Genomic DNA, 14542 nt, shown 5'->3' with positions numbered 1-14542 from the left:
GAATTCCCAAGAGAGATAAAACACCATGAAAGGACGCCTTGCCCCCTCTCTCAGTCTGCTCACGGAGCACCTTGCTTACACCTTCAAAGCACAAACAGATATGTTTATGCAACTGCTTTCCACACTGGGCCTTTTCCTCCTTTTTCTTTTAGGTAGTCAAATGCGGGGGAATTTCCATGGTCTGGATTCCAGGTACCTAAACAGCCCCGTCAGATTTGGGAAGAGGCCTTCTTGCTGCTTCAGGGCAAATACACTTTCTCCTTTTCTTTTACTTTTACACCAATATCTATTTGAACTCCTCCAAGGAGTTCAAAGTAGTGCGTGTAGTTCACCCCCCCACCTCTTTCCCCCACTGTGTCTTCACAACAACCCTGTGGGGTAGGTTAGGCTGAAAGACTGACTGGTTCAAAGTCACCGATGGAGCTTCAAGTCCAAATGGAGATTTGACCCCTCCTCTTCTCCAAGGAGCTCAAAGCAGAGCACATAGTTCTCCCCACCGCCCCCCCCCCAACCACCACCACCTCCCCACCCAAATCAAATTCTCAAAGATTCCAGTCGGGTTCAGTACATAAAATCACCCGTCAAAACCTGCAGCTAACACTTAAGTTAATGTTGTATAATGTTCACAAATCCTCATTTTTATATCCACGGGAGCTGAGAAGGAAGGCGATTGGCCCAAGGTCACTCGGTGAGGTTCACAGCTGTGTGGGGATTTGAACCTGGGTTCCTCCAGTCCACGGGCAGCACTTCAACCGAGGGGTAACTATTGTGGTACCCTCCAGATTTTCCCACTCTGTAACTCCCATCATTTCTGACCATTGGCCATGCTGGCTGGGGTTGATGTGAGCTGGAGTCCAACAACATCTGGAGGGCACCAGGTTGGCTACCGTTGTTCTAACCCAGGCATCCCCAAACTTCAGCCCTCCAGATGTTTTGGACTACAATTCCCATCTTCCCCGACCACTGGTCCTGTTAGCTAGGGATCATGGGAGTTGTAGGCCAAAACATCTGGAGGGCCGCAGTTTGGGGGTGCCTGTTCTAACCCTGGCTAAACTAATTTACCAGCAACAGCCACCAAGTTGCCTCTGGAAGCTCACAAGCAGACCCCGATGATGACTGTTTTCTTCTACTTGTCCCCAGCCAGAGGCGTAGGAAGATAGGGGCGGTGGTGGCAGGGCGCCCCGAGCAGCGCGATCCCAGGGGCGCCACCGTGGCTGCCCGCCCCACCCCCAAAATGCATGCCCCGCCCCCGAAACGCATGACACGCCCCCAAACGCGCGCCATGTCCCTGGGGGCAGCGTGCCTGCTCTCCGCCCCCGGTGGCGGAGCATGAAGCTCCGCCGCTGTCCCCAGCACCCAGTTTTCAGAGCTTCCAGTGTAGCACATAAACATCTCTATAGATCTCAAATAAATCCATAACATTAATTTAGGTATAATACAGTCTATTTATTTTCTTTCTTACTATAAAAAAGAGGGGGGGGGAGATCCCTCTCTCTGTTGAAAAGCTTTAATTTAATGTTTAAATTGTCAGTGGTTTTTAGTGGAAGGATTGCATTTTGTGACTGTTGCAGCTAAGTCGGCTTGGAAATCTCAATATGTGTATGTGTGTCTAAGGGATGTGCACCATATTCAATCAAAACCCAGAACCTGAACCAATTCTGGGCAATTCCTAGTCAGATTTCGCTGGGTTGGGTTGACACAACCCAAGATCACTCCCATGGGGGCGCCTGGTTGGTCACTGTGAGAAAAAGATGCTGGACTAGTTTGTTTTCACCCAGCAGGGCTATTCCTATGTAGATATGCTACGACAGGCACATGATGTGAAGGAATTTTTTTTGTCAAAACAATGAAGAGTCTTGTGGCATCTTAAAAACTACTCCGAAGATATATTTTTTTGTTCAAGGATGGCCCACCTTAAGGTCAGTCACAGTGTGTTCTTGGAAAGTTTCAATCTCCCCACACTGGTTTTGGTCTATTGCTGTTTCTAAAATCAGATTTGGGTCCATTTAGTTTGTTGCATAGAAAAGTCTGGCCTATTTGTCCTATGTATTTTCTGTATTTTAATGTTGTGTTGGAGGCCGCCCAGAGTGGCTGGGGGAACCTAGCCAGATGGACGGGGTATAAATAATATATTATTATTATTATTATTATTATTATTATTATTATTATTATTATTCAGAATGCAGAAGACACTGCAGGCAGATGACAGCATATATACCACATTGAAAGATGAGCAGGCAAAAGAGCCCCTGATGCTGTAGGTGATATTATTAGGTTCTGTAACAGTCCTGGCCTCAGTCCTGTAACAGTCCTCATAAAGAAGGCTGATCGCAAAGAATTGATGCTTTCGAATTATGGTGCTGGAGGAGACTCCTGAGAGTCCTGAGAGTCCCATGGACTGCAAGAAGATCAAACCTATCCATTCCGAAGGAAATCAGCCCTGAGTGCTCACTGGAAGGACAGATCGTGAAGCTGAGGCTCCAATACTTTGGCCACATCATGAGAAGAGACGACTCCCTGGAAAAGACCCTGATGCTGGGAAAGATGGAGGGCACAAGGAGAAGGGGACGACAGAGGACGAGATGGTTGGACAGTGTTCTCAAAGCTACAAACATGAGTCTGACAAAACTGCAGGAGGCAGTGGAAGACAGGAGTGCCTGGCGTGCTCTGGTCCATGGGGTCACGAAGAGATGGACACGACTAAACGACTAATCAACAACAAACAGTCCTGGCAGAGTTGGGATCTGTAATTCAGTTCTTTATTTATTGATAAAAGTGTTTTCATTCTGCCATAGCATAAAGTACTAGGATAGTGTTGAAAGTTAAAACATAAAACACCACTGGGGGGGGGGAATACAGATAACCATTGAGATAACTGGCTAATCCAAAAACAAAAATTAGACAGCTAAAAAGAAAAGAAGAAGAGGAGGAGGAGTTTGGATTTGATATCCCGCTTTATCACTACCCGAAGGAGTCTCAAAGCGGCTACCATTCTCCTTTCCCTTCCTCCCCCACAACAAACACTCTGTGAGGTGAGTGAGGCTGAGAGACTTCAGAGAAGTGTGACTAGCACAAGGTCACCCAGCAGCTGCATGTGGAGGAGCGGAGATTCAAACCCGGTTCACCAGATTACGAGTCTACCGCTCTTAACCACTACACCACACTGGCTCTGCCAGCATAGAAAGGAGATGCCTAGAAGTCACAGGCTGCATGCCGAATCTCTGCTGGAAGAGTGTTCCACAGCATGGGACCCGCAACACTAAATGCCTGATTTCTAGTTGAGCCACTCTGATACAACGAACAGCACTCCTCTGCATGATCTCAGAGGCCAAGCTAGAATATAAGGGGTGTGATGGCATTGATCCCCAAACTGTGGGTTACTTGGTTTGTGTATTTTGAGTAGCAGCTAGAGATGCCTGCTTAAGGCTCCCGAGGTGCATCTGTACAGATAAGGTCTTGTACCTCTGTAGATAATGGGATTGGAGAATAAGGGCCTGTGCAATACAGCGTTGGAGAGAGTTGCCACTCAAACGCCTGCACCTTCTCCACTTTGTTAATGGTGATGACAGATCCTCCTTTCTCAACCTCGGTTTTGTTTCTCAGGCTATGGACAGCAGCGCACTCTGCATAGCTGGGATTGTGGGAAATGCTGCTGTTTCCTGAGAACCTCTGCTTGGGCACAGAACATACCAGTCTTGTCTAATTGACCTCCCATCAATTAGGCTTGCTGGATGATCACCACATTTTGTGCTAGCCTTCTCCCAAACTGGTGCATTCCAGATGTTTTGGAAGACAATTCCTATCACCCCAGCATTATGTGGCTGTGTTGTTTGGGGCCGATGGAAACCATAGTCCAAAACATCTGGAAACAAGTTGGGAAAGGCTGTTTAACACTCACACTTGTTTTAACTTAGGTAATTACTTCTTATGCTACAGAAACTAATTTACTTTATCAGCAAAACACAATTGCTCCCTGTTTGCATTCCCTCCCACTCCCTTTCCTCCCAATGGGTACGACATATGCGATAAGGTCAAATCAAAGGAGAATGACCACACTAAGGAGTACCCTCTGTTGACTTTGATAAAGTTGCCTTCTGCAATGGATCAAGAGATACAGCATCGGACATACCGTACCTTGCTATCAAGAATGGAGAAACCACCCTCTCTTCTGGGCTCGGTAGAAACAGAAGTAGTTCATAGGGACAGTGGCGGAGCTTCATGCTCCGGCACTGGGGGGGGGGGCGGAGAGCAGGCGGGGGCGTGGCTGGTGCACGTCCGGGGGGCGTGGCGCGCCGTCTGTGGGGGCATGGCACCCAGCACGGCCGGGGGGCAACCACAATGGCACCCCACCGTGATCGCGCTGCCGGGGGCGGTGCACTCCCCCTGCCCCCCTCTTCCTCCGTCAGTGCATAAGGACAGTCAATGTGCCAAGAGGGAAGGGTTTAAAAACCATATGGAGCATAAGAAGCTTACATTGATTTAGACTACTGGTCCGTCTAGCTCAGAATTGTCTACGCTGACTGAAGATGGGAGTTGTTGGGGTTTTAAACACCTGTCTCTGCTTGAACTACTCTTGAGGCGATGACTTCTAGTCCACACAAAAGTGCTCTCTAGCTTACATTAGTTCTTGCGGAAACATTTTTGGCCATTCTGTTGCCAGTGGTTGATCGCTTGGGACTCTCTGCTTACAAAAGAGCTGCTCTACCAGTGAGATACTGCCCTTTCCCTTGGCATCAGTAATGGTCCTGGGCATGAACTGAAGGCATCTTAACAAGCAGGTCTGGGTCTGGCCAGGGCCTGGATGGAGGACCGCCTGGAAACCACATGGTATGATGCCTTGGGTTCCATAGTGGGAAAGACAGGATGAAGAGGCAAGAAAATAATTTTTTTAAAAAAAAAATTTAAGGAAGGCAATAAAAAACAGCAGCTTTCAGAGAACAAGTAGGCTTCAAATGATGTTGATATGGGCCCATTGGGACTGGTAGGGTGGTAGCCAAGGAGCCCAACAGTAGGTGGCACCAGAGCCAATGACAAGCAAAGGCAACAGATGCTAATTTTGTTCCCATCCTCCAACTTCCTGCTGAGCTTTACAAGGGCAACCCTGAGACTAAGGAGGAGGAACTTGACAGCCAGTGCTGATTATAAGAAGGTAGGCAAGTGGGCTGTGGCTAAAGGCAGACTGAGATTGGTGGGGCAGTGCCCTATTTGCCCCAATGGATCAGTCTCCAGTTTTTTGATGTTTCCTGTTGAGGCCCTTTTCTGTCTGTGCAACCTCCAGCAGAGGCCGGTAAACATTCTCAGTCCCCGTGGGGGAGAGTCAGGGGAATTTTCAGCATCGCCCAAGGTTATCAAGCGCTACTGAAGGGATTTTCTGCCCGTACGTTTTATGTTTTATTACTCACAATCGTCCTGTTCTCTGTAATTCTTTAGTACACAAATATCAGTTCACCAGTTCCAGACCCTTCCCGTTATCCAATCTGTTTCTCACACAAGAAGGTCAAAAGGTCCCATAAAGAATTTTTTTAAAAAAACCCTCAGAAATATGTAAATCAGAGAAAGGCTAGGTGCAATATAGAGTGCAGACAGGCTTTAAAAGAACCTAAAAAATGTTTTGAGACATTCAGAGCTCTTCTTCAGCAGAAAGAAAAGCCCAAATTTCTGGATACACAAGGTGTACAGCAGCTGTGAAAAAGGTATCTTCCATGTTATGGATCATTACGAAAGGGATCAAAAATGAAATCAGCTGAATTTTAGATGTCTAGCTAAAACTGTTTTATTTCAGGAGGTCTTTGAATTATGAATGATGTTCTGATTCTTTAAATAAAAAATCTTAGATTTTATGCTTAAATTTCTGAGATTTCCAATGTCTGAGAATTAGGCTGAATTGATATTTTATATGTTGAATGTTTTCTTTTTTATCATTGTAAGCCACTTTGAGACTTAAGACAATGAAAAGTGGTATATAAAATTGCAAATCAGATAAATTCAATTGTATACTGTGTCCAACAGGGGTGGGCTGTGCAACCATCAACCACCTCACATCACCACCACATCAGTGGAAGCACTTTCCTTTGCCAGCATAGTTTGATTTCAAAGCACACAGGCAAAGGAAGTGGGATTTGTAGCCATCACTGATGAGCAGGTCCCAAGTGGAACCAATCCGAGTGCGGCATGCATTTGTTGCGGGATTCAAGCCTCTCCTTGCCAAGGAACTATTAAGAAGGCACTTAAAGCTCCCAGTTGCTCCTTTGCAGCAGTGTGGAAAAGAGAGGTGCAACTTGGTTAGGGGGTTTCAGAGGCCAAATTAGGTCCCCCGCAGGGCCTAATGAGACTAGAGGTTCCCCATTACAGTGCTACCTCAGTTTACGAACAGTCCTGTTTACAAACTATTCGGTTTACGAACTCCGCAAAACCGGAAGTAGTGTTCTGTTTTGCGAACTTTACCTCGGTCTACGAACGGAAGCCGAATGGTGGAAGGGCACCGGCGGCGGGAGACCTCATTAGGGAAAGCGTGCCTCGGTTTAAGAACGGACTTCAGGAATGTATTAAGTTCTTAAACCGAGGTACCACACGGCTGGAGAGGGGGAAGCGGCCTATAGGAAGGAAGTTGAGAAGTTGGTGGGGTGGTGCAGGGAAAACAATCTCTTGCTTAATTTAAAGAAAACAAAAGAGATAATTGTGGACTTTAGGAAATGCAAATTGAATATTCAACCACTTAATATCGAGGGGAAGTGTGTGGAACAGGTCTCGGTGTTTTTATTTCTGGGAATGGATTTGAGAGATGATCTAATATGGGGAGCAAATAGCAAAGACCTGATGAAGAGAGCACAGCAAAGGCTATACTTTCTGAGAATCCTCCGGAAAAACAATCTCTCAAAGGACCTGCTGAGGGCATTTTACCACTGTACTGTAGAAAGTGTATTAACCTATGGTCTGTGTGTGTGGTTTGGGAGTTGCACAGGTGGAGAAAGAACAGTGTTGTCCAGGGTTGTAAAGATTGCAGAGAGGATAATTGGGCACACTCTTCCCACTTTGGATCAAATCTATGCCTCCAGGCGCTATAAGAAAGTTGCAGATATTGTGCAGGATAGTGTGCACCCCGGAAATGATCTCTTTCAGCTTCTGCTTTCTGGAAGGAGGTATAGGGTTATAAAGACCAAGACTAGCCGCCTGAGAAATAGCTTCTATCCAAGAGCGATTTCGGTTTTGAACACAGCGAGAGGCAGTCTGTGAGGGAGGGTCTGTATTCAGTTGTGGGGCATCAGAGTTTTGGGGGGGGGCAAATCAGGAAGGGTATTAAGAGTTTTTAGGGGGTTAATAATGTATAGGTGAGATGGGTAGCGAGTCGATATGCATTTTTTGGATAGTAGGCTGATGGTTGTTGTAAGTTTGATGTTCAGTTTCATTGTTCTGCATGGGACAATGACAATAAAGATTATCGTATCGTATCGTATTGTACCACTGTACTGATGTACAATTCTGGTCATCACATCTCAAAAAGAAAAAAAAAGGTTTAGAAAAGGGCAATCAAAATGATCCTATGAGGAAAGGCTACCATGTTTGGGGCTTTTTTGAAAGAAGGCAATTAAGGGGGGATAATATAGAGATGTAGAAAACTATGTCCCCTTCATGGATCACTGCCTTGTCGTGGCGAAGGGGCTTGAATAACTCCAAGAAGCTATGAGCTATGCCAGAGGTCAGCCACCTTTTTCAGCCGTGGGCCGGTCCACCGTCCCTCAGACCATGTGGTGAGCTGGACTATATATTTTTTTTTGGGGGGGGATGAACGAATTCCTATGCCCCACAAATAACCCAGAGGTGCATTTTAAATAAAAGCACACATTCTACTCATGTAAAAACACCAGGCAGGCCCCACAAATAACCCAGAGATGCATTTTAAATAAAAGGGCACATTCTACTCATGTAAAAACATGCTGATTCCTGGACCATCCGTGGGCCGGATTGAGAAGGCGATTGGGCCACATCCGGCCCATGGGCCTTGGGTTGCCTACCCCTGAGCTATGCCGTGCAGGGTCACCCAAGACAGACAGGTCATAGTCGAGAGTTTAGACTAAATGTGATCCACCTGGAGAAGAAACTGGCAAGCCACTCCAGTATTTTGCCAAGAAAACTCCATGGATATAAAAAAGGAGAAGCTTTGAGAAGAAAGTGAGAGTTTCCAAGGCATGCTCTGGTTCATGGGGTCACAGAGAGTCAAACACGACTAAGGCGACTAAACAACAAAGAAAACCATGTATAAAAAGATATATGAAATAGCTTGATGCAGCCTGGCAATTTTTAATGGCAGGGGTGGGAACCTGTGACCAGCCAAATGTTACTGGATTTCAACTCCCATTAGCCCCAGCAGCCAGCATGATCAATGGTCAGGGATGATGGCAGGTGGAGTCAAGCAACATCTTGAAGTCCCTGGGTTTCCCCGCCATAGTCTTAAGGTCTTTGGGAGAGAGAAACAGCAAAACAGATACCAAGACTTAAAAACAATGCATATGTCAATGATTAAAGCAGGCATCCCCAAACTTCGGCCCTCCAGATGTTTTGGATTACAATTCCCATCTTCCCCAACCACTGGTCCTGTTAGCTAGGGATCATGGGAGTTGTAGGCCAAAACATCTGGAGGGCCGCAGTTTGGGGATGCCTGGATTAAAGCATCCTTTATCAATGAATGATTGTACCCAGTGGTGGCTGGTGCCCATTGGGCAGAAGGAAGGGAGACCAGCAGTAGGTGGTGCTAGAGTCAATGAGAGGCAGAGCCAACCAATTCTAGTTTTGTCTCCATCCTCCCCCCTGCTGAGTTCTATGGGGGCAACATTGAGACTAAGGAGGAGGAGGAAGCTGATAGGCAGTGCCACCCCCTGGACCGGATACAATTCAGAAGCCAGGAAGATGGGAGCTGGCTGAAGATAGACTGAGATTCGTGAGCAGTACCCCATTTCCTCAAAGGGACCAGCCTCCACTGATGGTACCAACACCCCAACTCTTCTTGCAGATCAGCAGAGACAAGAAGAAGATGAAGTAAGCCAAGAACCCAGAGAGCTAGAGACATAAAGAGCATCACAAGCATGACATGCAAGAAATGGAGGCTGATGGACATGCATTTCAGACCCTAGGACCACTTTTGTACTTACTTCAAGGATTTGCTGCTCCACAGTCAAGTAGGAAGGGAACGGGGAAGGAGAGAAAGGGGACAAGTCAGGATTGACGAGGAGAAACCAATAAATCTAAAAGCTCAAGGTGGGGAGGGGAAACCTTTTCTAAAACAATAAAACAAAATGCTTACCCCAGCCCTCCAATCTGTTTTTTAATAAACAGAGTGGGGTGGGAGCCTGTAGACCTCTAGATGCTAACATTCTCAGCAAGGACTATTGCAGTAGAAGATGTTGAGTTTTACTGTTGTATAATATTGCACTAGCAGAAGCCATTTACACAGGGTGGGTGCTGTGGGTTAAACCACAGAGCCTAGAGCTTGCCGATCAGTAGGTCGGCGGTTCGAATCCCCGTGACGAATTCGAACCGTTGCTCAGTCCAGCTCCTGCCTGTTCGAAAGCACGTCAAATGCAAGTAGATAAATAGGTACCACTCCGGCGGGAAGGTAAACGGCGTTTCTGTGTGCTGCTCTGATTCACCAGAAGCGGCTTTGTCATGCTGGCCACATGACCTGGAAGCTGTACGCCGGCTCCCTTGGCCAATAACGCGAGATTAGCGCCGCAACCCCAGAGTTGGTCACGACTGGACCTAATGGTCAGGGGTCCCTTTACCTTTACCAGCAACCTGCCTATGCATTTGCTTGCACAAGCTTCCTTCGGCACAAAACAGTTCACTCGCAGAACAAATATGTATACTGATGAGTGACTTCAACTTAGCACCACTGTGGGTGCAATTGTGGTACAAAGCACAAATTATAGACAAAGCCATCTTTGCATTTAAGCCAACGATGGCCAACCTACTTGGCCAGGAGGTCAAGTAGAGCAAGCCAAAGAGACATCTTTGCTGCCCCAGAGTTCCCAGAACAAGGGGAGTAAATTATGCAAAACTGCAACAAATATTTATCCACTTCACTTCACCTTGCTGCAATATTGGAAGTTTTGTAGCTTTTGTTTGTTTGTTTGTTTGTTTGTTTGTTTAGTAAGAGGGAAAGGGAAGAAAGACAAGGACAGAAAAGAATAAACACATGGGTCATTGGGAAAACAGGAGTCTCAAGATGGTGGGCAGGATCTGGGGGCCCAAATGAAGCTAAAAGAGAAGAGAGAAATACAGAAACTTTTGTTCCTGCTCAAAGTTGCATTAATCAAGCCTCTGGGTTCTTTGAGCAGATATTTTATATTTGCCTGTGCCATGTGTTATTTCTATAACCATAAGGTCTAGAAACATGAATTAAAGTGGAAATCTGGAGACTTTTGCCAAAGGAGCAAGAACTCCAAATCTAGTTCTAAGCACATCCACATCTTATGTTTAAAGCACATTCAACACACAATGAAAGCATGTGGCAACCCCCCAAAGAATAATAGGAACTGTATTTTTTATCCTTCACGAAGCTACACTTCCAGCACCCTTAACAAGCTACACTTCCCATGTTCCCTTGCCGAGGGGGGTGGGGAAACCAATGGGCTTTAAATGTATGGTGTGAATGTGCCCTCAGAATCCAGAAAGCAGTGGGCTGGATGTCTGGATACTTTCCTGCAACTAAAAATACTCCCTGTACATTCATGAAAACTCCAACTCTAAGTGGTCTAGAAGGAAGATTCAGTCTACTTTTCCCCATCATTCTATGTAAAATGAGTTATTCAACCCCTGCTGGCAAGGCTGACATGGAACATTCCAGGAAGAGCTTCACCATTTAATTGTGCTGAATGCATAATTGGTCTTAATTGCAATGGTGGAATCATTGCCATTTCTGGAATCCTTGCAAAATGGACCATAGACCGGGGTTGGTGTATGATTTTTCCCCCCTATTGAAGACTATATTACTTCAGGGGGAATCAATCGGGGGTGAAACCAATGATGGGAGCTGTTTGGAGGGTGGCATAGTACTCCCTCCATCCCTGCACCACCTCATTATCTCTCTCACCCTCATACACACACACACACACACACACACACACACACACACACTGCAGATAAAGCAAACCATTCTTAGAGGAGTATAGTCCAATTATGGGACGCGGGTGGCACTGTGGTCTAAACCACTGAGCCTCTTGGGTTTCCCGATCAGAAGGTCGGTGGTTCGAATCCCTGTGACAGGGCGAGCGAGCTCCCATTGTTCGGTCCCTGCTCCTGCCAACCTAGCAGTTCAAAAGCACGTCAAATTGCAAGTAGATAAATGGGTACCACTCCGGCGGGAAGGTAAACGGCATTTCCGTGCGCTGCTCTGGTTCGCCAGAAGTGGCTTAGTCATGCTGGCCACATGACCCGGAAGCTGTACGCCAGCTCCCTCGGCCAGTAAAGCGAGATGAGCACCACAACCCCAGAGTCGTCCGCGACTGGACCTAACGGTCAGGGTTCCCTTTACCTTTTTTATAGCCCAATTCTTAGAGAGGTAGAGGAAGTATGGGCCTGCAGTGTCAGGATAGGGCGTGTGTGTTTTGCCTGCAGCCTTTGGGCCAACATAGGAGCATAGAAAGCTGCCTTATACTGAGTGAGACCAGTAGCTCCATCTAGCTCAGTACTGCTCAGTACTGATGGGCAACAGCTCTCCAGGTGTCTTCCCCAGCCCTACCTGGAGATGCCATTGGGAACTGAACCTTGGACCCTCTACCATTTTGCTATGGGCCTTCCCCTCCAGGTTCTCTACCAGTGCCATAGATCATCCCAGCCGTGGGGGGGGGGGGGAACTCACCTCTGCTTGAAGGCTCTCGAGTCGTATGATGTGCTGGCTGGTCGATGACTTCTTCTCCCTGAAGTCCTCTTGGAGGACATGGACCTGCATAGAGAGCTGTTTTTCCACCTCCGATGCCTGCAAAAGATGGAAGTGCTAGGCAATAAATAAATAAATAATCGAAGGCACAAACAGCTTTAATGTAGAACTCTGCCTTGTTTTGGTCTTCCCACTGAACATTGATGTATCTCTGCTGGCAGAATGGCTCTGCCATCATGGCTGGGCAGCTTCATGTAAGACAGTGGCAAATCTCACGTTCCACCAGGTTACCATTTCCAAAAATACAACTGGGATTCAAGAGGCGCTTAAATAAGTAACTCCACCAGATGCTAGAACTTACTACACCTTATCGATATGTGCTGCTATAGATGGAGAATTAATGCTCTTCCATTGGGCAATGATCAAAAATCTTGTAGCTGTAAACAGGTGAACTTTCAGATCTGTTCTCAAAGCAGGTACATGTAGTTGGGGTAAGTCAACTAACAATACCACTAGAGGACAAAAGAGAACAGCATAACCTGTGATGGAGCAGGTGGAGAACCTGGAGGTTCACAGGAATAAAGCTTCGGGGATAGCCACTTTCCTACAGGGTTGATGTTGCTTTTTTTTAAAAAGAAAACAAAAAGTGAAACCAGGAATTGGTTCCAGTTATTCACAAATTGCCCTAGGATGTTCCCAAAGGAAATCATTACCATTCTGTTTTGCAAAAAGTAAAAATAGACCTCGGTTAGCGCCAGAGGCATCCATCTCCCAGCAACTAAAAATGAGATGTGCTGAATGAAGGAGGAAGCCGGAGCATTTGAAATAATCCATTGATAAAGAGTTGCCTGCTTTATATTTTAAAGAAAAGGCATTCCCCCATCAGACATGGAACCAGCCTCATACCCAGTGTGTTTATAGCTGAGGTAACATTTCAGCTGGGATATCAGGTTCAAAGTTTACACTTTTTATCTGGTAGGCGGGGGGGGGGGGAGAACCTCAGGAATGAGGGCCCTCATTACTCCCCCATTTGCCTCAGTTTGCAAAAACACACCTCCTTTAGTGTTTTTGACTAGCTGAAAGGTGTGTGAGAGTGCGTCGAAATCAGCCTACTGTACGTAAGGAGAATTTACATTCAATGCTCTGTCTGCTTTTGCCCCTAGCTCCTCCTGCCACTGGCATGTGGTCCCAGAAGGCTGCTCAGAATGGAATACAGTCCTTGAGCTGAAAAAGATTCAGAATCCTGGAGGTGCTATTTCCCTTGCTGGAACTAATTCCCACTTCCTGCCCACAAACATAGGATGCTTTGCAGTAGGGAAAGTGACAGGAAAGAGTGGGATAAACAATTGCTTGGCACAACAACTTCATAGAACTGTCCCGCAAACAAATCGGAATGACTGCTAAAAAAAATAGCTGATGTCGCATAACCTCCTCACAAACTTTGTGCAAGCAAATCAAGGTGAATACTCAATACGCAGGTCATCTGGAAGTGACCTCGCTCAGTATTCTCTAACCCAGGCATCCCCAAACTGCGGCCCTCCAGATGTTTTGGCCTACAACTCCCATGATCTCTAGCTAAGAGGACCAGTGGTCAGGGATCATGGGAATTGTAGTCCAAAACATCTGGAGGGCCAAAGTTTGGGGATGCTGCTCTAAACTTTCTCTTCCACTTATCCTCTCTGGAGATAGATAGATAGATAGATAGATAGATAGATAGATAGATAGATAGATAGATAAATAGATAAATATTTTTTTATTTATATCCCGCCCTCCTCGGCCAAACTGGGCTCAGGGCGGCTACATCAAAGTATATAATACATTAAAACATAAAATCCAGCAATCGACTGAAATACAGATTAAAATCAGATTAAAATCAGAATAAATCAGATGGCAACCCACAATTTATAACTATAGCTATAAGGGTTGGATTGAACCTGCAGATGATCTACCACTGAGTTATGCCATTCCTCCACAGCACAGATCCTGCCGTGACATTTAAAGCACTCTTATAGCACTCCCACAACCACAGCTCAAGGACCACCTCTCCCTATATGAACCAAGCGGGACCCTGCAATCATCATCTGAGGCCCTTCTTCCTGTGCCTCCTCTATGACAGGTCCGGAGGGCGGCAACAGAAGAACAGGCCTTTTCTGCAGTGACTCCCTGTTTGTGGAATGCTCTCCTCGGGGAGTCTCATCTTACATATACTTAGGTGCCAGGTGAAAATGTTTTTTGTCAACCAGGCCTTGGGCTGATTAACATTACATGGCCTTTTAAATGTGTTGGTTCATTTTTGTTTTCGGTTGTTCTCATTTTGTATGTTTATGTTGTGATTGTCCCTGAGATCTTCAGATGAAGGATGGCATACAAAATGATAGGTAGATGATAGATAGATAGATAGATAGATAGATAGATAGATAGATATAGATAGATTTAAAAAGGGAGCCCTGACCATTAGGGTCCAGTCGTGACTGACTCTGGGGTTGCGCACTCATCTCGCGTTATTGGCCGAGGGAGCCGGCGTACAGCTTCCAGGTCATGTGGAAGCACGACAAAGCTGCTTCTGGCGAACCAGAGCAGCACACGGAAATGGCATTTACCTTCCCGCTGTAGTGGTACCTATTTATCTACTTGCACTTTGACGTACTTTCGAACTGCTAGGTTGGCAGG

At 46.3% G+C, this 14542-nt stretch overlaps 1 protein-coding gene across 2 annotated transcripts in view; it reads right to left on the bottom strand.

Moving 5' to 3' along the window:
* BICDL1 (BICD family like cargo adaptor 1) overlaps positions 1 to 14542 on the bottom strand; it is a 57228-nt gene that overhangs the window by 21735 nt on the left and 20951 nt on the right. For both annotated transcript variants that reach the window (XM_060269978.2, XM_060269977.2), the window contains exon 3: positions 11855 to 11971. In XM_060269978.2, the coding sequence (XP_060125961.2) occupies positions 11855 to 11971 (117 nt within the window). The remainder of the gene's footprint in view (positions 1 to 11854; positions 11972 to 14542) is intronic.

Source organism: Zootoca vivipara, chromosome 16, assembly GCF_965207765.1.
Source record: "Zootoca vivipara chromosome 16, rZooViv2.hap1.1, whole genome shotgun sequence".
Taxonomy (NCBI): domain Eukaryota; kingdom Metazoa; phylum Chordata; class Lepidosauria; order Squamata; family Lacertidae; genus Zootoca; species Zootoca vivipara.
This window is presented reverse-complemented; position numbering and strand designations above follow the sequence as displayed.